This window comes from Falco peregrinus, chromosome Z, assembly GCF_023634155.1.
Source record: "Falco peregrinus isolate bFalPer1 chromosome Z, bFalPer1.pri, whole genome shotgun sequence".
In the NCBI taxonomy this organism is placed as follows: domain Eukaryota; kingdom Metazoa; phylum Chordata; class Aves; order Falconiformes; family Falconidae; genus Falco; species Falco peregrinus.
The window spans coordinates 7,463,342-7,488,280 of NC_073739.1; the positions used below are offsets into that span (position 1 = coordinate 7,463,342).

Sequence of the window (24,939 nt, forward strand, 5' to 3'; positions counted from 1 at the left end):
GCAATGTTTAGTGGTACTAAAAACCTCCAGAGCGCTAACTGCTAAATTTCAAACTAGAAAGTTGACTGTGTTATAACCACCCTTAATCCCTCTAGATCAGACAGCAATATCTCCATTGTCCTGCTATATTCCGTGAATGTAGTGAACAGCACTATAAAATGACTGACAGCTTTGTTTTTCAAAAACTCTGTGGGTACAGCAGCCCCTTGATTGAAGACAGAGGGTTTTAAAAAATTTCTAAGCCTAAGGCACAATAGAAAGGGGATTCATGTTCTAACATAGCATGTAACATCCATCTTGTGGATGTGACACACCCTCAATTTAAACACATATAATTTTTCACAAAAATGACCTATTGTGACTAAAATAATTTTGCCTTTTAAAAATTAGATTTCCTTTCTGGATACACATTTTGTGACAGAAGAGGTTCCCTGTCCTGACAAAAATCACAGCCAGGACCATCTAATTAACTTGTGACTATATGACAGTAGACGCATATACTGAAAAGACTCCTACAAGAACTTTCCAATCAATACTGCGGGAGCCTCTCTAAAAGAGATTTTTGAAGTCTTGTCTTAACTGCCATAGTTCTACATACTTTTCTCCACACAGGCCTTTACTCTGAAGTAAAAGAGAGCCTAGCTTACTAATTCTTTCTCAGATTTTCACATTTTTTATTACTAAACAGAATACTACAGTATATAAAACTCAAATTGACCTCTGACCACTCACAAGCCATCAGACTGGAAAGTAAATCACTTCCACCTTTTAAACTTGGGAGAAGAATGCATTAATTAGAGGGCACAGTGAATTAAATGCTCTCTTCATGCTGAGGAAAAAGACGCAGGTGTGTTGAGAGAGCAAAAAGTAAGAAAGTAAGTTGGTGTTTGCTAATTGTGGACATTTTGAAAGCAAATAAAATACCAATAATGGAAACTTTTCAACCTCTACAGAATTCAGAAAACAGATTTGAGTTCCTATTGGAAAAGATGAAGCGGAAGAACTTCAGGGCACAACAGTCTAAAAAAAATGTAACCCAAGAAAGCAGCAAGAATTTGATGTTTCAAAATATACAAACAATTTGAAAAGCAAACTTAGTGATTACTTATCTTATTAAATAAACAACATGGTAATAAAATTTCAGAATGGGCACCTTTTCAGTATGACAAAAAGTCAAGAACAAGATTTTACTGCCCGTCTTCATGTTATGGTCTTAGTAAGTAATTTCAAGCAACTGCTCTAAAAAGAAGGAATGTATTCAGGCATGCTAACAGCTTTGAAATTCTGTCAGTTCAACTGACATTTCAGTAACTTAGATACTGTTATCTTACCCCCTGCTATAAGCTTAAAAAGTAACAAGCTTAATGCTTTTGTAATCTTTATAAAAATGGCATTCTCCCACTAGAAAAACATTTGTGGTCCTAGGGTATTACGCTCATATGGCCTTTAAAAAAGTACCTCTTTTTTATTAAAACTCCAGCTCTGTATGTTCAAACAGATGGTTTTATTTTCTCCTCAGTACTACTCATATTTCCATTTAATATAATTGTGCAGTAGAAATCAAATACAATACTTGCAAGGATAAGAAATAAGTAATACGTGACAAAGAGGCTATGAAACACATTATTTCCTATATTAAAGGCAAAGACATTTATTTTGTTTCCCCTGAGTAATAGGATCTTGTTTTGGCTGTCAACATTTTATAGGCTTCTCAAGGAACAAAGACAACTGCAGAAATCTGCATCATATCTGTATGTCCACAGGTTTTCAATTTTAACTTTCTATTATAAATTCCCACCAACACTATTTGCTCCATTATTTTAAATAGGTGAGAATTAAACCTATTGAATAACTCAATACCAATTGGCTCATAATACAAAATCAGGCATCTTTGGTATTTATAAAGTAAAAAAAACCTAATGATTTTTACTCAATCCATAGGTAGTATCCATGCCATTTTTGCTGATGTCCTCATGTTCTCTGTGAAGGTTTGCATAAAAGAGAAGTGCTATGGTTTCACTTGATCTGCTACTTCCCCATCTTTCATGGATGGAAACTAGAATTTTACACTCCAGCTGTGTAAGACATGGGGAAGACTGTGCCATGCATCACCACGTAGGGTGCAGCTCAAGGATTCAGTGGTTGCAAAACCTGTTTGCATACAGCTACCATTCTTTCCAGCAACTGCTCCATACCTTGCTTTATACAGGCCCCTAAAGCCCTGTTCCTATGAAAGCTGTACTACCAGGCACTCTGCAGTGATACAGAGAGGAGAAATGGAAGAGAGAAGGAGATGCCAAGCAGGCAGAAATATAACAGAAACACATCAGCTACAGCCATCAAGTAGAAACAGAAACAGCACCTCCCATCGATCAGAAGGGATGCGTGGTTGTTGTAGGCTGGCCTGGTGGAGTAAAAAAAGAGAAAGACATGCAAGGAAGCAAGTAGGGTGAAGTTCCAGTTTCTGTTATCATTCCTCTATTTTTGTATTTATAATGTCTGAAAGTCACTAAAACAGGTATGTAGGTCTTGAAATATTTTAAAGCTTAAATTAATAAAAATACACCCTTGAAATAAACCCCCATAATTAAGTTTTAAAATTTTATATTTCTAAAACATTTGGCCCTTAACAACACATTATAGATATAACTGAAAACTTGCTTGTATTAATGCCAGGATCTGAGCAATATAATGAACTTGAACTGCTGAGGCAAGATGTGATACTGGATGTTATAATCTGTAATCCATGTGGTCCACTTTACATCAGAATGTCCTACCGGCACTTCAGAAAGACACAATAGGATTTTGTAGGCCAGAACAGTAGTAAACCAACTGACAGAGAAACTTCCCCTCTTCCTCCTAATACTTCTAAAAGCATAAGGGACAACAGATAAGAAAACATGATGGAAAAGCGATCGTAACTACAACATAAATATTGTAAATTATCTGCTATAGTTCTTTACCTGGACAGAAATCTCAAAAAAGGTGTAAGGATATAAATATTAATTAAATGAAAACATGTCTGGAATTAACTTTAATTTCCAGATATAAATTAAATTATACTAAAGAAGTTGAGTCCTAATTATGCCCAGACACGAAAACCTGTTTTTTCATCATTTTAAAATTTGAGTCACTAGACCAGGAGGTATCAATACTATTTTAGCTGTATTTTTGATAGATAAGATGAAGATCATAGACGATTTCTTGTAGGCAATAATTGCAGCTCAAGAGATCACAAACTGACTGAATTAAAATTAAATGGGAGGATAAAAGCAACCCTGAAACCTAAGGTTCTTTATTTCAAGGGGCAGAAATTATAAACTAGGGGAAACAGCCATGCGCACATGAATGCAGAAGAGAAAACAAATTTAAGTCAAAAGTGCAAAACCCAAAACTCATGTTTCAAGTGAGCTGGACAGCACACTGCTGGAAATACATAAGGATAAGTGACTTCAAAATAAGATTTTCCTTACCAAGTACTTTCATTTAAGGTCCCAAACTTACTTTCATTCAAACAAATTACTGCAAGGCCTGTTTCTCTTCTTGCTTTCAACTCTACTGCACAAATGCAGCTCCTCTAAACAATATTAAGTCCTTCTGTTCAAGTTTAGATATATGCCACATTGAAATTAGGTGTGCCACGAACACAATATATTCTTGGGAACGCATGAATATTTAAAGATAATGAATTTAAAATATCATAATGAAAATCACAGTTTGCATTTGAATATATCTTTAGAATAGAATGGAAGTTGGTCATATTCTGGAGAAACAAAAGACAAAGGAAGCCTGCTGAACACATAATTAAGAGGATAGTATACTGGGGTAAAAGTACAAAATATGAGTATTAAAATAGATCAGTGAAGGTGACTTAATTAGTAGCTAAAAATATACTTAGTCAAATATGCATCACTTCAGTTTAACTGCACTTTGCAGTAATACTTTCTTAAAAACAATAAACTATTGATTTTGAAGAAATACATATTGCCTAAAATTAAAAAAAAAAATTTCACTGAAGATTGTAAAAGTTATTAATTATATAATAAAAGTATATTTCATTGGCAAATGCCATTAGATTTGAGAGTCTATTTAAGGGTCTCTGGCAAGTTTGTGATTAAATGAAAATATTAAGCCAATGAATTTGAATGTCACAAAAAATAAAATTCAGAGCTCTAATCTCATTTTAGTTTTAACCACAGGAAATTAAAAAATAGGCTAATTAGTCTACACTTGTATTCACACTCTCTCTCTCTCTCTGTATATATATATATATATATATATAATTATATAAATAAAACCAAAGAAAACCTTCCACTAATATATAAAATGTGTATAATTTCATGGGGTTTAAGGTTTTTATTGGCCAATGTGTTACCACTTTTAGACGAAGAAACAGCTACTCTTATAAGAGATGAAGGATTAAGACAGGTTAGTAATGCCTGATTAAACTAGATTAACATTTTTGTAAATAAAGGAACACAAAAAAGGTTCAAAAAGTAAAAGTACAATCCACATTTAATAGACTTACCGCAAATAATTTCTGAGAAATATGACACTGGAAATTGAAGCAAAAAATCGTAAGATATAAGCTGAAAAACAGCTGTCTGCATGATTCTTTCCATGCTAAATATGTTAACAAATATATATATATAAAGTACGTTTTAAAATGCTTTAACATTGAAATAAACTTTTGCAACACACATATGATTAATATGATACAAAGGTTGAAACATCTTACAACATTCCATCAAAAAAGTATTTGGGGGGCAGGGGGAACATTCTCCAAATATTGTTTTAGCAGGTTGGAAACATAGGTGATGTGCTGAGAGTACACAGAAAAATTATGATCCACTGTAGATAAAAACCTACTACAATAACGTAGCCCAAACACTAATGGCTGAATCCTGCACTGTTAATGGTAAGGAGTCACAGATTTAACGGGACACAGGATCATGTTACAACATAAACCCACCTCCCTCCACTAGAGCTGGCAACCAAAGATGCCAAGTTCCAAAGAATTTGCCTCTTTTCACATACCATTTTGTCAGCTTCCCTCTCAAACCATGCTCATCCTCAATCCTGATAAGCAGATACAATTTCATTACAGTACTTGACAAAAAACTGTTCTAATACAGTGTGAAAACAAAAACGTTAATTCCTTACTTCACAAATAGATTGTTGTCTATGAAATATTTTAAAGACTTATAACTCTGTTAAAGCTTGTTATAGACAACCTATATTTTCCTGACAGAAGTAGGTCATCTATATAATGTTTTCTGAGGTTCTAGCATTATTTCATTATTTTCTTTCATTTTTTCCTCTCCTATATAGTAGGATCAATTAGAGCAGCTCTTACGAAAAAAGACACAAAACCCAACAAACCAAAAACCGTATTTCCCCGAGGGTGGACAAAGTAAACAGGAAAACTTTTTTCACCTCTGGGATAAGAGTCCCAATTGAATGCCCTAGATTAAATTACTTTGCTGTTCTGAAATGTGCTGGTTCCCAGAGGGCAGAGGGAACGTGCATCAAAAAATAAGAAGCACATAGGTGTTAACTGCCTTACAGCCAAGAAAAAAAGTTTCTTTCCCTTTCTCTCCTTCCCTCCATACTCCAGTATGCTTCTTTGTTTTTTTAAATACTCAGCAAACCAGGTATTACTGTCAAGGCAACCTACTAAAGCCATCTTTTAACCTAACCTATGTATAAATACAGATTTCCACTCTCAATTACGGGAGGGCAGCAAAGGTATCAGAATTTAATAGGAATTCCATGCAGGAAAAGTCACTTGACACTAAGAATTTGGCTACCATTATAAATCTCCCCAAACGGTTATTCTGTAGGGTTTTTTCCCCAGAATAGTTATTTCAGTGTGAACTGCCTTGTGAACACTTTAATTCCAATGGAAAAGTGCCTTTTTCTGACTTTGTGTGGTATAAAACCAGTATATGCAAATGTTTAGAAGATAATAATCTCTTCGAAGAAAAATTTTTCACGTATAAGCTCACATACAATAAACTATTCAGTTATGATTGTTTTGGTGTAAATTTTGCTTGTACTGATGAATAAAACCAAAGAACAGGCTATGACATGTAAACAAAATGAAAAAAATAATCCTACGTAACTTCACAGCTCTGACATCCTGTTTTGCTCTAGCCTGCTGACTTCACTATTGTTGCTTTATCCTTTGCCTGCCTGCAGTCTGTACCCACAGATTGTCTAGAACAGTCTGATATGCCGAAAACTAGTAAGAGAGACTGAAGGTGAATCAATGCTTGCCTCCCATACCAACCTTTTGACGTAAAATAATATGAAGTATTATATAGTGATGAAGATATGAAGAGGACTGCCTATATGAAGGAAGTAATTTTAAGTATTACATAATATTAACAAACATGGCTTCTAAACACATTTCCTGGGTGCTAAGGGGACAGCTGCTGCACACGCAAATCTGATCTTTAATACATTTTGAATCAAAAGTCTTCCACGGGATTTATGAAATACAGACATTTTTAGTTTTCTAAAACTAATTGCAGCAACTGTTTTAAAAGTTGCAAGCAAGTCCCAAGATTTATGTTGTATACCTTAATCTTCCTCTGTTCTTCTGAATAGACAACAGAACTGCGCGCTGAAAATCTGTCTGGATAGATGCACTGGCACAAAAACATGTAAAGACATATCCTGTGGCAAAGAAAATTTAGGCAGAGGAATTGCTGTCTTAATGGATTGAAGGACTGTTTTCCTTCTTGTAAAGAAAGCAGTTAATGCGTGGGTTTTTTAGACAAGCCACCCTTACAGTCACTTTAATTTCTAGGTCTTAGATGGCAAATGGAAGTAACATTTTCCCACCTTTGTGAGCTGTTTGGAGACTGAAAGAAAAATTAAGTTACAAACTTCCAGTTCGCTACCAGTCATTTTTTTGTCAATGAATCCTTTCACTGATTCCCATCTCACCATGTAATTCAAAGATACATTTCTTGTCATTTACTTCACAACTCAACATCACTCTGTCATGACTTCTCCTTGTTTCCTACCAACATTCCACCCCACTAATATATCAGCTTTACATTGAACTTCTCATCCTTTCAAATTATTTGTCTGCATGCCTCTTCCCTTACCTTACCTTTCATGTGTTCTACATATTCCTCCGTATTTCAGCTCCTGTTGAAAAATTCTTTCTGCATTTCTTCCAGTGGAATTTCTAGTTGACTTATATTAACATGTATATTGATTTTAAAACTCACCAGAGTATAATTTTCTTCTGCACAGACCTGGCAAATCACCTCACTACCTCATCCTTTGTGTATGTTGTACAGCCCAAAGATCTACTTTCTGTTTCTGTATTTTTCACGTGATTCTAAACTTTTAGTATTTTCTGTCTGCAAACTACTTCACCTTTATGGAAGGCTATGTTTTAAACAAACAGCTCTTGCATAGAGGAGCTGTGTTCAAAACTCTGCTTTGAAAAAGCAATTACATACAAGCATGCAGTTATGTTATGAAAGTTTCCATTTTGTACGATTTTTTTCTAAAGCTCTGCTTCTTTGCTTTGGAAATCAGCATGTCAGACTCACCAAATGTAAAAAGAAAGTACAGAAAATACCCCATTTCCTTGGAACAAGAAGAAACGGCTAGGTAGCATTAACTCTAACTCACCAACCATACTTTCACAGTCCTAGAAAATGTTTCTTTTTTTTTTTTTTTTTTTTTTAATTAGAATCTGAATAGTGATCTTTTGGTTCAGCTCTGATGTATGAATCTGTGTCTATTTCATGGCCACATTATTGTACAGACCTTCCTATACTCTCTGTTAAACTTCTGACAATTCAAAAACAGTGGAGGTAGAAGACTGAAGAGTTTGTGGTATTTTTAAAATCTGGATTAAACAGTTCTTATTCTATTATGTATTTCAGCAGTTGGAACAAGTTAGACTAAAGAAAACCCAACTATGACACGACACTGTTATCCACTGAATTAAAATGGGGTTTCTACATACATAAGCGTAAGATACTCTCCCTTAGTTTAAACCTTTTTAATCACAATTCTGAGACAGTCTATAATTTAACTGCAGTAATATGGCTAAAACATAAAGCTGTAATTAATAATCTCAGGCCTCTCTCTTCACAGGAAATAATCAAGCATATTGGAAAAAAAGCAGTATAACTCAAATAATATCTAACTACAATAACATAAAATAAGGCTACTAACCCACAGCATGAACTGTTCCTCTATGCTTCTTTGAAATCTTGTTTGCCTTAACTATATGTAGAGCATTTTCTTTGAACTGCAGCTCACAAAGTCTTTCAAGGAGAACTGTCATTTCTTCGGTGATGGTATCCAGATAAGTTTCATTAATAAACTTCAATGATGAAGAAAGATCAATAGTTCCACTTAGTATATGCAAATCCTCTTTTATCATTGTGCACAACGTGGGTATAGAACTTTGGTAACCATGAACAACCTTATCAAAATTTGTTTCACCACAACTAGACAAAATACAGTTCTGTAGAAGATCACTAACCAGTTTATTCTGCATATTTTGATACTTTACTAAGACTTCCGATTCAGGATAAAGAAACAAAAGTTGCTGTATGCACTGAGTTTTAAACTCCATTTGTTGTTGTAAAGCATTAGGATTTGTTTCTTCTTGACTTTGCAGCCTATTTACTAGAAATCGTCGAAGATGCAATCTCACATCATCCCAGAGAGATTTCACATCCATAGCTGAATCATCCTCAATAGCATGAAGGGAAGATGTTAATTCAAAAGACGTCCCACTTGGAGTACAGGGAAATGAGACACCACACTGACTAGAGAGATCCAGCAGGAAGTGAAGTATCATTTCTTCTTGATTTTGCTCATTCTTCAGCAAGCTTTGCTAACAAAGGTAAATCAGACAGTATTTTAGAAAGGTTTTGTTAATTCTGGTTCATAAAATGAACAGCTTCATGCTATGGTACCAACTTTTTCCAATGCTAGTTATCTTACCAGCAAGTAAGAGACTTAGACAAATTGCTACATAAACAGAAATAGCAAAGCCTGTTTTCCCAAGGATTTATGCTCCAATCCATCCCCTTGTCTACCTGCTCCAGTAATTCACATTCCTCTTCCCATCTTTCTCACATCCTCAACCTCTTTCCTCAGTTCTAATCCACAATTCAAAGGAAAGGTTTAGAAAGCTCATTAGGTAAGCCTTTGCAGCCTGATTGTTGTGGTCCACACACCTCTTAAAGAAAATGGTATGAAAAATTACTGAAGAATTACACAGATAATGGCAGGTTCTGCTCATAGAACCAAGACCGGAATTTATAAAATGAAACATTGTTGCTTTCAATGTTGTGGCTCAGCAGGCAACCAACAAAAAGACCATTCCAAGGATGAAATAACCTCCCCAGGACCCCCTTAAAGAACTAAAATGGAAAACTTGGTAAGAATTGAACAGGCTTAGATCACACAGGGCAGAAGAATAAGCAGCTGCGTGCCCTGTCAAACCAAGATGCAGACTGATACATGTATAGCGACCTCTAAATACATCTCAGCTATGTGAGCTGAAGCAGAAGGCAGCAGGCAGTTAACAAAGCAGGTGAAACCACACAGATGCATGCGCTCTTCCTACTTCATCTGAGCCTAAAGAGCTCTCTCTTGGTCCAGGGCCAAGATCTCTGACCTTAGAGCTGCTTCAAGTTCAAGAGGCCACACAGCAGATAGCAGGTCCTTTTGTCACAGCTCAATGCTCTCTACTTGGCCCGAATGACACAAATCTAAACAGCACTCTGCACTTTCCTTAATATGTATGAGATGAATCATTTGCATGAACAAGGCATGTCCAATATATGAGTAGAAGACAAGTCCCATGGTCACTGGACACCAAAATCTCCTTCTCTCAGACAAAAAAAATCTTGTCTGTTATAAACCCATTTCCCAAATCCTCAACATTTTCCCTTCTGCAGGCTGGCTTTGGCCACAGTCCTAGGCTCATCAGCTTTTTATTTATAAAGACCTGCTCTTGATCTTCCAGCTACAAACAGCTGGCTACAGATTCCCTCCCCCTCCCCAGTCACAGGAAAACTGAGCGAAGCTGGTGGTACTCTTCTTTTTCTGGGTTTCAGGAACCAAGCAGGCAAGCTTTATGTGAATCAGGATTTAGAAGCCCACTCAATTGGTCCCCCGCCTCCTGTCACTTCTCTCCAACAGAGGAAAGCGTTGTGGCAAATGACAAAAGGGTAGTTCTTTTCACTTACGTGCTTTATCTGGGTCTCCTAGCTACACCCCATCCTACAAAGCAAGGCTGGTAAAGACACTGTTGGCAACTTTTTGCCTTCAGAAGTACCAATTTATTAAACCTACAGTATCAGAGGAAACAATTTTATTTCTTTTCCCATTTTGAAAGAGAGAAATAAATTAAATTTGAGTATGGTATTGCATAAATATAATAATTTCCAAATATAAAGTTCAATTTTTCAACTGTAACAAGCTTTAATCAATAAATAATTTATAAAACTATAAAAAAGATCAAATTTAAAACAAAAACTTCAGTGGGTTGTTTCCCCCCCCTCTATTCTTTTAAGTCACAAAAATATTCAGCATCAGAACTCCTTTTTTCTGGGTGACTCAAAACTTTTGCATTCTTATGAGAGAAAACAAGAGTTTAATCTTCCTGTTGCCCTCTACTCTGGAGTGCTTCCTGATGAAGGTTAAAAAATTAAATACTTGCACCACAGTAGCTAATTCTAAACAAAAGACAGAGAGCATCACTGCCTGGCATAAAGGAAAGTCTTAAAAATAACAGACTTTCTATTTTTCTTCCAGTTTACATCTTTATTTCAGAATGTTTCCTATGAATCTTTTTACTTACAAGCAGGAAATACATGTGGAAGACAAAATAATAAGGGGAATTATCAGCCAAATATCATCCTATAAAAGCATGTGCATGTGATAGAAATACCTGTAACTACTTCAAATTTTAAATCATACGTATCAATATGCATATACATAAGGCAGATTTTATTTTCTTTTTATTATCTGCTGAGTATTCTATAACATTTTGTGGCCACAAAAAGAATGTGTTTCAGTGTGTGAACTGAAACCCTATTCACCAACTGTTGTGTTGCAGAGCTGAGTCTCCATAGGTAGACTCCTGAAATTTAAAGGTTACTTTTTTTTATGAATCACGCTCAAATACTAAATTCTGAAATTAACAGAGCAAGAGAAGCTGTCAAAACAGTGAATGTAACTGATGCCTTTAGATGATGAACCCAAACTGCCTTCCAAGCAATTTCCTCTGCTATTTTTTAAGGTTAAGCAGAAACATTTTTATTCATGAAAGCCGGTAAGAATCCCAAGTATTGTTTCAAGCCCTTTGCAACTTAAACTAAAGCATTAAAAATAGGGAGCTTGCAGATGCCATCTTAGACTTAGTGTTACTCAGAAAAAGAGCCCCTGAAGTGAACTTTGAAGCTCTGAAAACAGTGTCATCAAGTCTCTTTGAACACTGCCTATATTGACATAGGCTTTTCTATTTAAAAATTAACCTGTAAAAACACTTCAAAAGATGATGCCAAAACTATTCAAGAGAAAAAGATCCAAATTAGTATCCAAAGGTTTTAGAGAAGCATGGAAAGTTCTCTTATAAGCATAGAAATTTAGTGACAATAATATACAGGAAAACATCTGCAGTCTATCAACTGGACTACTACCTACTAGAGCCTACTACATATTAAATAAATTAATAAATGCAGCAAGATTAAGATTTTGTGGGGAAAAAAGATTTTGTCATTAGTTTAGCAGGGACAGAATTTAATGAAGATGTGTTCATGTATATATTCAGCTTTTAGATATTCATAATTACAAAACAGTACACATAATGACGACATTTCACATAACGGACATTTCAGGCTTCATGAAGAACCTCTCAGTATTCCCATGAGAGTTCAGAAGTGCAGAAGAACAGCACGCTAACAACAAACCTAAATACAGCACTGCAGCCAAAGCACATACAGAACTTTGCACTATTTTTTAGATTGTTCCAGCAGCTTAAAAGATAAATCCCTAACAATATAAACACCCATAATAAGGGACAACAATGAACAGGGATATTGTTCTGAGGTAGATGAAGTAGAATTACTGTTACTGAAGATGTATTATATGATATTTAACTAAAAACTTGCAGGTGAGAAATTAAGCCAACTGAGTAGTTAGATCAATGGACAGAGATACACATTTAAGAAAGGTCACATCATAATCTCATTAATGGTGAATATTATTGAAAATATTTTACTGCAGACCTGTTTATGGTGCTAAAGATTATCTACTGTGAGTGTAACTTTTTCCAGATGGATTTTCTATGCTAATATATATACACTTTTCATTTGTAGTCTCATCTACACAGCAGGCTGGATTATCTAAGAAGCCACGAGCCTGGAAACAGTGATGTCCAAGTTCCTGAGCTCCACAGACGTTTTCCTGATAAACTGTGCAGAACTGAGACTTTAAGGCTTCTCACACTTTGCTATCTGTTTAGCAGCCTGCCAGAGCCATTCTCAAGGCTTAACCTGACTCTACAGCCCACAGCCAGACTGTCATGCAGTCAGTAACCTCCTGGGAAGCCAAAGAGCTAGAAAGCACATTTTTGCAAGATACAGCCAAAGTATTCCAGAGATGGGGACATTTTGGTGTTTCCCAAACAAATGCCGCCACCTGGTGTTCAGGTATATGGTCTGAATAGATCCTGAAGGAAGAAAGCAGGGAATGGACACAAGTCATCATTGCCATGCTCTCTTCCGAGCAGGTATAAGTAAGGCTCTAACTGGACTAAAAGCAGTAACAAAAAACTTCCTAAGACAGCATTTTGTGGGATTCTCATTTGGTCTAGATCAAGTAGCATGCAGCAGTCTCTGACACCCTTGAGTGTGATGATTAATAGCAACATTCATACTGATCACCTGTATTAGAAGGGGACAAAAAAATCACTTCTTCACCACATGAACATGAAAGACCTGGTGTTTCTAGAGGTGACTTCCTCATTTGACACAGCTTAATCCAGTGGATTCAAGGGTGACGAAGATCAACAACCAGTTTTAAGAGTTAAAAAACAGAAGAGTTTTGATGAACCTTTATCTCTAGGCAGGAGATAGTCCCAAAGGAGAAAATACTCCATTTCTCCACAGCAGTTTTCCTCTATTGATCCAGTCAATCTTAGCCTAAAGCTGTTCATGGCGTATGATTAAACCATGACATGGAAGTGACAAAGAACAACCCACTGGACACTGTTTATTTGTTTTGACACTCATATATGTGTACAACATATAAACACACACATACATAATTGATATACAAACTTGCAGGTTGTCATTTATTGAGGTATCATCCTTCACACAGTTCAATTTTCCAGACTTCCATTTCCACAGAAACATTCTAGGGATAACCTTTAATATCAATTTGGGATAAAAATGCCTTCTAAAATGATGGAATTTCTCATTGAAGTGAAATTTGATTTTTGGCTATGTCTAACTGTACAACTTGCTAGGACAATGGATGTAGCTCCCACATTTCTAGTTAGAAAAAGTAGATAGGAAGTTAATGACTAAATAATGCATAAAGGACAATAATCTGTATTAGATGAGTTAAACTCACACTGAAACAACGAAGAACAAGCAGTAACAGTAACAGCCTGGGTATAGACAGTAACTGCAGATGTTTCTTACCAACGTATTTCTAAAACAGCACTAGCAGTGCTGAGCATGCAGTAGTATCAGTGAAAAGACATGGTCCCAAGTTTGTCTATTTAAGGCATGATCAAAAGGAACGTAACTCCCCGCTGTGGACATCAAAACAGTACTAAGCCTTATAATAAAGTTTCTGAACTATCCTCACCACACTGAAGACTGAAATGAGAAAACTAATTAACCTCAAAACACAACCCAAGCCCCCCCAGCATATAACCAACTTCCTCAAACATTGAAGTCTTTAGTAAACAATTTTTACCAGGGTCCTAAGGAACTCCATCAGCTCTCCGTGGTGTGTAGAGGAAGGCCTGAGAGAACTAAAATTGCAGTTGTTTAGCCACTGAAGGCAGTCAGTTGTGCTCTGTAGTATTTCACCGGTACATATTTCATTTACTTCTGATTGCAGGTCTTTAAGACACTGTTCTATGCTAAAAAACAAACAAACAAACCAACAACAAAAAAAAAAAATCATAGGGTGGTTTTTTTATGACTTGGAAATAGAAAGCATTCATATATTTCATATTTCAAAAAGAAAAATTACTTCAAATTAATGTAACACTAGTCCTTCTTCACAGATTAAATTACTCTCACAAAATAAGGCCTGAATTTGCAGGATTAACATTTAAATACAGTGGAGCTAGGGCTAAAATAAATTTCCTTTAGGCCAGACTGCCATCCTCAGTAAAAGTAAGTACTGCCCTGCTTCTCAAACAACCTTGTACTTTTTTAATAAAGTAGTTAGTGAATAACATCATCCAGCCTAAGGTCTGGCCCTTGGTGCTTAATTAGCTAAAGCAGAGAATATAAACTGAATCAACTACCATATTCAAAGGTGAATGTGTCATTTTGCTCCTTTAGCAATCAGCAGTTGTTTTAGAATACATAACGTGTATTAATGACTCCATAAAGACCCACTGACATCACAGAAAATGCTGAAAAGAATTTTAAGAGTCAGTTATGCTGAGAGAGCGGATCTTTTCTTTTTGTTTTTGTTATTAGAATATGTGAAAGAAAACAGGAGTTTGCTTCCAGTGAGCTGATCCACTCCTTAACATTCATCTAGAAGCATAATCCTGTTCATGAAATCAAATGTGACTGGTATGGTTATTACAGGGATTTCAGTTGCAAATAGCACAAGAACAACTGGATATCCTAAATTATTTTATTTCTATTTGTGTGCACAATTATGTGGAAAAAAAAAAAAAAGAAAAATCCACAACCTAATTCTCTATCTTTTCCTACAAAAACACCTTTTCAGTATTTCAGAGCTATATTTTTTTTTTAAAAAAGCAATGCTTAATATTTTATATAGTTTCAGTTAGAAAAATAGTATTGACTGGATGTAGGCAGATCTAGGTTTAATACAAACAGAACCAACGATAAGACTAATGCCAGTTTTGGTTTATTGAAGTGCAAAGTGATTCTTGCTACTATCTGAATTATATTTTGGAGTATACTAGTTATTCCATTTATATTCTTAGAGCTGATAAGGGATGCAAGGTTTAACACAAATTAAAACTTAGTTCTTTCTATCTCTGCAGAGTTACAGGATTAGATGACACTCAGCTCTTTACAGGTACTTCCAGTGTCACATACTTTTGATCTTTGATATTACTTTCTGTTTTCACGACATCAACCAAACAACAAACTTGCCTATTAAACTGCCACTTGTCTCTATTTTATAGAGAGCAAGTATGGCTGTTTTTCTTTAACTGCTCTCTAACATTTTCAAACTTGACTAGCTCTGTCAAAAGAAGTCAAAAGAAGATGAGAAAAGAGGTCAGGAAGAGAAGAAAAGGAGAACAAGAGGAGAGGGAAAAAAAGAAACTGGAAAACAAATTAAATCCTTACATATATTACAAGCCATGACAAAAACAGCAAATTAAAGACCTCCAGTTTTCAAATCAAAAAGGAAAGAAAAAAGTTGGGTTTTTTTTTTCCGCGTAACTTCTCTGTGTAAAATGATTCATTTTCCATGAAATGTCATCTTTTTCGAGGAAAATATTTTTCTTAAAATACAATCTACTTTGAACATTTTTTTTTTAAAAAAAGCTTAAACACTACCCCATATCAATTTGTAACAACAAATCAGAGATGAAAGGCCACTTTGCATATCACCCATTGACTACACTTCATCATTTAATTCTGCCTGCAGTACTGTTCTCAGGATGTGGAAGTTTTTATTTGATTTTCTACTGGGTTTTCTCCTTTATGGAGTGATTTGCATTTTATTCTTTTGCAGATGTTATGCAATGTACCCTGAATTCCTATTAGCTGCCTCATTCTAATCAACAGCAATAAAGTAAATCAGTGTCATCCATACCTTTGGGAACTGAGTCTGTTAGTTTGAATTGACTTTTTTAAAAAAGTGGAAAAAAATAAGCTAACGGTCACACTAAATTAAGTTCAGAGATAAACAGTAGTCTGCATTTTATTTTAGTTACTCAACAAGCACAAAAGGGAAGCCTATTTTTTCTGAGAATGCTGTCAAGACTTATGATCTGTGATAGGTTTACTTTGTACCTTTTGTTTCTTTAAAATACAGTATTAAATAATAACAAGCTAAATATGAAAACCACATCAACTACAATTATAGAATGCAAGGACAATCATAAGAATGCAAGTGCAGAAGTGTAGCATTTTGAATGTCAGAAAAACAACTCCATAAATGGTTTCCAAAACTATGACTATAAACTTCTAAAAAAAATTTAATCAAAATAAGTACATCATTTTGAACAGCTTATTTTCCCGTATTTAATTGTATTCATGATATGGGTATATTTGTTTTATACTTAAAAGACATAAGGTGAACCATTTAAAGTCTATCTACTCTATCAAAATGAAGTCACCACATTTTACAGCTGCATTATATTCAGAAACCCAATTCAGTAGCTACAATTAATGCTAAAATACGTAAAAACTTTTAAAACTTAGGAATACACAGGTGGCCTATAAAACACTTCCATAAAATTGGTGCTGAAGACTTTCCTGGGCATGACTGAGTTCAAAATGAGTGCACTGAAACAAGTATCTTTCCATCATCAAAGAACCTTATCAGGAGCACAAAGCACCTCCATGAAAAACAATCACTCTCAGCCTGTGGCCCACTTAGGTTCCAGATGGGATAGCCCAGCCATGAATACCAATTCTAAACCCGACAAAAGATTGGCATGGATATTTTTAACTTGTGAAACCTGCTCTCAGGACTATGAAACTAATGCCTTGTTCATACACCTTGACTCCTGGGACACTATCAAAGGCTTTTATTGTGGTGTGCTGATGTGTCTCATTCAAACACACCCAATAAATTACAGCATTGTGCATTGTAAAAGGGACTACTGTTGTTACTCTGTGCCGATCTGCTTCAATTACAAACCAGTTTTTACACTCATCTTTGATATATGAATCTGTGTAGCCAATAGGCTACAAACTAAATAGGCTACAGCCTTCTCAAGGCCAGGTATTTTGGTAATTTGTCCCAACACTGATAAGAGGATTAGGTGGATAAATTTCAGTTGTACCTCCCTGTTGGTATAAATCATGATAGGTCTGTTCATTTTATTTAATCCTTTTATCTCAATAAAATAAACACTGAATTAGGACTAAAACTGGTTTTGATTGAATAAAAATATTTCCATCCTGTTTTCTTACAGTATACTGTAGGTAATCATGGTCTCAAAACCACTGTTATTTCTTTTAAGATTTTTGTCAACACTTAGTATTACAAGAACGTGGTTAATTATAGGTACTTAATCCTTTACATTAATTACTTCATCAAATTAAATATTTAGGAACTTGGTTACCTCTGAAAAAAACCCAACATTTTAATGTGTATTATCTGGGTTTAGAAAGCAATTGTTTTAAATAAAATACTTCTGCCAAATAGGATTAAAATTATTCTCACCATGTAGGTTAGTATTTACAACTTTATAATTTCTTATCAGTGTAGAGAGAACAAGATTCTGATTCCCTTTTTTAGAAACAAAATTTGCTGCAGTTTTAAAAACCATAAACAAAACATGATTTTGATGTGAAAACTGTGCTTAATGTATTGAATGAGTTTGATTCTTAAAAGTATAATTACAAAAAGCCATATAAAGCGCTACATTCCCTTTTTCCCCCAAAAATAAACCTTTTTTTATTAACTGCAAATATATTTTATTAAGTTCAGTGCAGTAAATAAGCTCCTTTTTTTGAACAAATTGAGGCATCAACCCAGATAATGTCAACTGACAGTACACACGTATGATGGAGTGTAAATTGTCTTAAAATCATGTGCAGTCAATGGAAAAATACAACCGCGAGTGTACACCACCCTCTCTAAATCAGGAATACAAGATCTGGAGTACAACGAGGAAAAAAGACATAGCTCAGTACTTGATGCTTTTTCCCTGATTACTATTTTTAATTGGTTCTGTGCTCCATGTGTATGCTGTTGGTTTTTTTTTAAAACATCCTCTGAAACACTAAACCTTAATGATAAGGTCAGGCAAACAATTCATGTTTTAGGGGCTCAAGTACCAATGCTGAGACATTGCTGAACCTAACCAGCATGTGCTGAATTCTTCTGTTGGAAATTAGCTTATTTGAACTATATTAGCAGAGTTGTTCCTGGTCAGATGGAAGGTCTCCAGGTCTCTGACAGTGGTCATTAGGAGATGCTAAGGAATAATAATAATTATAAAAATAAAATAAAAAAAAAAATTGAACAGTTAAGATTTCTCAGAAGATATTGTCTCTAGCAGTTTGTGACACAAGAATTTCAACCAGTGTTGTACTATTTAACAGCCCTCAATTAATTTTTCTTCCACAGATGATTTTACTTTTCTTTGAACCTGTGGAACTGTTCAGGCGTAAACAGAAAAAAAATAGTCACCAAACTACTAAACAAGGAGTGGAATGTAAAAGCTCAAAGAAAAAATTAACCTTCTTCTGGAGCAAAGAAACCTGATAGTTATGCTCCTAACGATTTTTGTAAAATTGAATGATTTTTCAAGAAAAAATCTTTAGTCCCACACAAGGAGTACCTTGAGCCTTTGTGGGCACATAAATGCTTGCAGTTAGTACTACTGGTATACCATTATGCCCGTGAAAATGTTTTCACTGAAATAGCTTCCCCTTTTTACAGGTGAGTTATTTGTTGGGTTTTTTTACAAACAAAGCAAAGTTCTTTTATGTTATCTGTGTCCACAATGGAGTTTTTCTGGAACAGCATGTTGATACCATTTGGTAAGTATTCCCACTGTAGACAGTCTCGATTTGAGAACTCCTAGGTGCTCTTATTTATGAAGTTAATGACAGTTTTTAGGAATAACCTAATCATGTGGAGAGACTGCTTTTTATGGGGCTGCATCAACGGACAAACAGTTACAAACCAAATACTATAATGGAACTGATAGTGTAAGCACTGTCATACTGATACACCATTATTTTGAAAAGCACAGTATCAAAATGAGGGTTGCTGTCTCTATATATCATTTTCCGTTGCCTAAGATTACTATGAGTAAGCTGAAGGATGATCTTCTAACTCCTTTCAATTTCTAACAAGCACTGTTTCAATTTATTTCATATAGCATATGGAGCAGCCATAAAATGACAATGAGATTGGTTAAATTAAACTACTAAGCTATAAAGTGAAATTATCTTTAAACCTCATGTTACTTATGCTTAAGATCATCATACTCATGGAGATCTGCTTTTAGAATCAGTTTACATGTCTTTTATTAAGAACAGACAGTTTGTTTTAAAATTAATAGTTGTTTCCACTGTTTTTTTGAAGATAGCAGCACTAACATAATACTGCTTTGTTATTATCAAGTTTATTCATTAAAAAGCTTGACTGCTAAAGATACGGGGCATTTTGCATAAAATCAGTCATATAATTTGGAAATGTGTCTGTCAGAGGACCTGCTGTACACTTCCATAGTAAAAAAATTTTGAGAAAGACCTTTACTGTATTATTCCCACAGGAATTTTCATTGTTACACTTTTGCCCATGCTGAAAAATTTTCTTTTTTCATGAAAGCTGACCTGTCAAAAAGGAAATATTAAGAAAATTTCCCATGATCTGCAGAAAATTTCATCAAGTCACTGCTGATGTCTCAGCACTACTGTGTTAATAAACTAATTTAACCAAAACATAAATAACTTACTTCCTAGTAACTTTTAAACTGCTTTTTTTAGATACAATCTAAATGAAAAAAAAACCAAACAAACACATATATATATTCATGCAAAGAATATTTTGATAAACTTATCTTGAACAGAAAAGGTTTGACTAAAAGCGGCTATTTATGATCTTGCATGTTACTGCAATGCTTATCATAACCTATGTAACAGTCATGGTACAATGTACCTCTTAGGTTTCCTAAAAATTCTGAAAAGAAAAAAAAAGAAAAAAAAAAAAAGAGAGAGATTACTCTAGTTCTATAACGAGATTATTCTAGCCTATAATGGTTATGCTGTTCTAGTCTAGGCTACCTGACCATAAGCTTATTCTTTCTGGCATGCCCCTGTTCTTATTCTCATTAACCCAACTCCATAAACTCCTTTTCATATTTTATGTTCTTTACAGTGGTGATCTCAACAGCACAGGAGAAAGCCAGAAAGTAAAGCTGCTAGTGCTAATAATACAGGTTTTATAATCACCTCATATTTGTGTGTATGTTAACATTTCTCTTCTAGCTTGACTATATTACTCTCTTACTCATATTTTGTACCAAAGTTCCACTGAAAATATAACCAATAAGAGTGAAGTTAAATATTATTTTGTAAGCAGCAATAAAAAGCTGATGGAAAGACTGAGTACAAACAGTCAACCTCTTTACAAAAATACTGCTAAGACAAATATGTGTTGATACTTGTTTTTAAAACCAGCAATTCCTTAAAATATGAGACTGAAAGTTACAGGACTATAAAGGTAAAAGCTGTGAAAAAATTAACTTTCTCAAATTCTTCTTACAGCACCTACCTCAAAGACTTTGCAAACTACTTCATATCTCTAATTTATTTACTTACAGAACATACTCACTGGAACTGCAAAGTAACAATACCACTGAAACCATAAAGACACAGAATGGTGGTGATGACTGCTGTACCTCAGCAAGAGAAACTTTACTCAGCAGCTTAACCATATGAGAATGATCAGTTTAACTGAACCACCGCCTACCTTTAATTTCCAATCTTGTTTTAAAGACTTGAAATATTTCAGTCCATAACATGTAAGTTTTGCCTTGGTAAGTTATTTCAGAATACTGGCAGTAAAACATAAATCCATTGACCAAAACATTATAGTGACAAATAATGGCTAAAAAACCCACTATCTCAAGTATTCTTATATGAAATGAATTGGGATATTCTGCAGAGCAGTCAAAGACCTGATCACAGGTTTCTGTGTATGTACATGACAACTACCTACCTACCCAAGATACAGACACAATTATAATCACTATATATTGGAGTAAAGAAACTGCGTGTCTGTTAAAATAGCCACCCTCTGAGAAACTCCGTGTTGTCCAGCTAGCACAGTGGTAAGAAACAACTATACCAAACTCAGTGGTCATGAACAGACAGCACAGGATGAATAGGAATAAAATTACATTCCTTCCTAAGTTTTATTACTTATTCCTAACAAATAGTGCAGGGCAGTGAGTAGAGAAATACTATTTTGACAGAGATTTTAGTTACATTATACTAATATCTTTATAGTTACTAAATTGTCAAATAAATACTACACTAATTCACTTGTACTGCAAGCAGGACACATTCACAGAGAAAAGTCAAACTCTTTTTTTACGTCTGAACAAAACTGAAAAAAATGATCAATTTTATTCCTCTACTATTAGCCCTGGTTTAAAATTCTCCCAAATACTCAGCTATTACTGGAATTTTGGATGGAGATGCCAAGATTTTACTAATTCCCTTGAATAACAGGAAAGTGAAGTGTAGCTGCTTCCTGAAAATTCCAGAGAAGACAAAATTTTCTTCAAAACAAAATATAAAGATAACTCTTGCAGCACATTTCACTTTAAAAACACAAGTCCTTGCACACTCCAATTCCAATACAGGAAAATGGATTGAGACAGCAGTGCTCAATACCCTGGTTGAAACTCATCCATCCCTTTGCTGTGAGGTATTGATAATGGGGAGTATTGCTAATCAAATCAGCAAAGTTATGATGAACAACTGGAAAATGCCATACTAACATCCTTATTGAGGTATGTTCCAAGTTAAGGATCTTGTTAGTTACTCAAATAAAGATTACAATTTATATTGAATAGTTGTGGGACAAGATGCAATACTACAAGCACTTACTAGTATTGACCATGCTGCAGCCTTCAAAAAAGACCTTCATCAAAATCCCAGGTGACTAAATTACTATTAATTAGACAGAGGGTCCAGTTGAAGTTTATCAGACTGAAGTCAGATTAAGCCTTTGTGAAGGGCCTCACAAAGATACAGTCTCCAGTGCATTGTGGAGCTATCATTAGTAAATAATTCTGTTGAATTCTGAGTAATTGCTCTGCTGAAGAAGACCTAGAATACCTCACATTGTCCTATAGTCTCATAGAATCTATCACCATTAAAAGGCAGCCAATCACTCACTGAAGAAAGAAGTGAATACACACAAAAAAATCAACTGAAGAGATTTCATGTTTAAAATCACTTTCAAGTTATGCACTACAAGCTTGGTTTCAAGCTCTGTACCTTATTTTCTGCTTAGAAGTATTAAGTATCAGCTGAAAGTTTAGTTCTGTGGATTCCTCACAAAATAACTAATTCTTAATCCTCCAATTAGGAAAAAACAATAAAAGTCAAAGCAAATATGAGGGCAAAGACTGAAGACAAATGGCTGTCCTGATGAAATCATGAATGAAACCACACTTCAGAATAACCTGAGATTATCACTGCACATAAAACTGGCCAGCAGTGACAATAATTATGAGAGTTCATACTCACTTACTTCTATAAACTGCTGTAAAAATAAACTTAACATTCAAGTGTGGCAAAAGCTGTTATATAACAGTGAATGAATGAAACTTACTCCCTTAAAACTTACAAATTAAACAATTTTACACAGATGGCCTTTTTTTTTTTGGTTACAGCATCAAATAGAATTGGTACAAAACAAAAATACTGAAGTTAATGCAACTGCTGGAAAGCATATCTGATTTGTCGTGTCACAAAATTTTATAAAAGCTATTCAGTTGGAAGGCAATAAATGAGCATTCAAGTGATTTACGCACTTGTGGCTCATAATTTTTTTACACAATGTTTTATTTAAAAAAAAATATATATATGCTGTATACTATTATGTTTATTCTCTGTGGTATAATAAAATCATAAATCTATCTGATGAAAAATGGATTGTATTCCAATTGTATCACCGTAGCGCATAGAGCTGCTCTTATCATACCACTTACAAAGATCAATGGTAACTTGAAAATGATTTCATTCCATGCTACCTCTAATGTATTAGCAATAAAAGGACTTTTTAATTCAAAAGTCACATCAGTTGCTGTCCATCTTTTAAACTCCTCTCCATTTCTGAAACTGACATATTACAGGAACAAAATATCCCTGGTAACTACAGGGCTGCTTTCTGATTTTCCTTGTGAAAATTAGTTTAAAAACTAGCTTAAGTGTCAATTCAGCAGAAATACAAAGCTTTTCCTGACACGTGCTGCTGTGTACCACACCTTAATCCACCTTCCTTCTTTCCTTGGATAAAATCCCATTTGGATCCTACAAAACTTACAGTGAAAGGCCCTTCTAATTTGCAGGGCTCTATATCTAAGACAGTGACAATCAGCCTTCTTAAAAATGTACAGTTTCACTGTGATGTTAATGTAAAATGTAACATAAAACGTTAACTGATAAAAAGTAATGTAAAAAGGAACAAACTGCTGGCCTGCTTTCTCACAGCCAAAAGTTTTCTCAACCAGCAGCATACCTTTTACACACATTAAAAGCAAAAACAGCAGTAAAGCATGCATTCCAAAGACTGATCTTTATGAGAACCTTTCTAACTCTCAGGCTGGCTCTTTATAATGATGACAAAATCACTTTTATTTGGTAACTGAAGAGGTGACAACATATCTGCCAGAAATGCTGGTGCTGTTTTTTTCCCCAGATATACAAGACCATAGCAACTCAAAACTTAAGTACCTGTAATTATGTTATGACATCAACTAAATCTAAGTATCTACATTTCACTAATGTCAACAGCTGGAAAATTGTAATATGAAACTGCACTATGCAGTGGTCCGCAATAGTATATTTCCCAGATTTTCAAAGTATTTCAAAGGTACTAAAGAGTTTAGCCACAACACACTGCCACCACTTCTCAAATAAGGTACAAAACTTTGAGTTGATTTTTTTGTACTCATGCAAAAAATCCACATCAACAAATAATTCTTTTAGTACTTCACTGTTTCTATAGTACTGGTTTTTGGAAACCAGTACACGACAAAGAAGTGAACAATAAAGTATATTACAAAACAAATTCTAGTTAGAAACATCTATTGCAGCATAACAGTTTTAACTGAAATAGGTAAAATAATGGCTTATATAAGAAAGATTATATATATCAACTTATTTGCTTTCTCTACTTCCATTAGAAATGCTTAAAAACATATCGAGTTCAAATTTTGATTTTCTGTAAAATTCTGTACTCTTTTAGTGAATAAAAATTCTATCTCATAGCTGTAAGAAATATAGCTGTCATGGGAGTACACATTTTCTTCATTCACTAACACACCTACTGCAATGATTCCTGAGATTAAGATGATTCAACCGTTAAAAATATCAGAGAGAGACTATAACACAAAAATTAAATAGCATTTAAGAATTTGTTAAATGCTCAAGAGGTTAAGGTAAAATGACTACTGAAATAATTATCAGAATTTAACCCTACAACTAGAAAAGAAAGAAAAACTCTATTTTTTCCTAAATGTAATGACTTTCACTGGTATTTCAGATAAAAATAGATTACTCTTTACCTAGAAGAGTTCTTCTTAATTTTTTCATCAAGATCATTAAGAATTTGTTGAAACTCCAACTCTCCAGGAAGGATATTTAACAAACAGTCTAAATTGGAAGAATCAAGAGAATACTCTCCTCCCCATTCCATTTTCAGAATCTGTAAAATACACAGAGAAAAGTCGTTAAATATTGAAAAAATTCAGACTATAATGAAAAATTTCAGACTACAAGT

General features: G+C 34.5%; 1 protein-coding gene across 3 annotated transcripts in view; it reads right to left on the minus strand.

Annotated features, from left to right (window-relative positions):
• Nucleotides 1–24,939, minus strand: part of KIAA0825 (KIAA0825 ortholog) — a 252,911-nt gene that overhangs the window by 193,466 nt on the left and 34,506 nt on the right. For 2 of the 3 annotated variants that reach the window (XM_055790172.1, XM_055790173.1), the window contains 3 exons: nucleotides 24,725–24,864; nucleotides 13,984–14,152; nucleotides 8,209–8,878 (listed from right to left, as the gene is read on the minus strand). In XM_055790172.1, the coding sequence (XP_055646147.1) occupies nucleotides 8,209–8,878; nucleotides 13,984–14,152; nucleotides 24,725–24,855 (970 nt within the window). In that variant the 5' untranslated portion in view covers nucleotides 24,856–24,864. Of the gene's footprint in view, nucleotides 1–4,066; nucleotides 8,879–13,983; nucleotides 14,153–24,724; nucleotides 24,865–24,939 lie in introns of those variants that run through there. The other variant, XM_055790175.1, reaches the window with a different exon arrangement.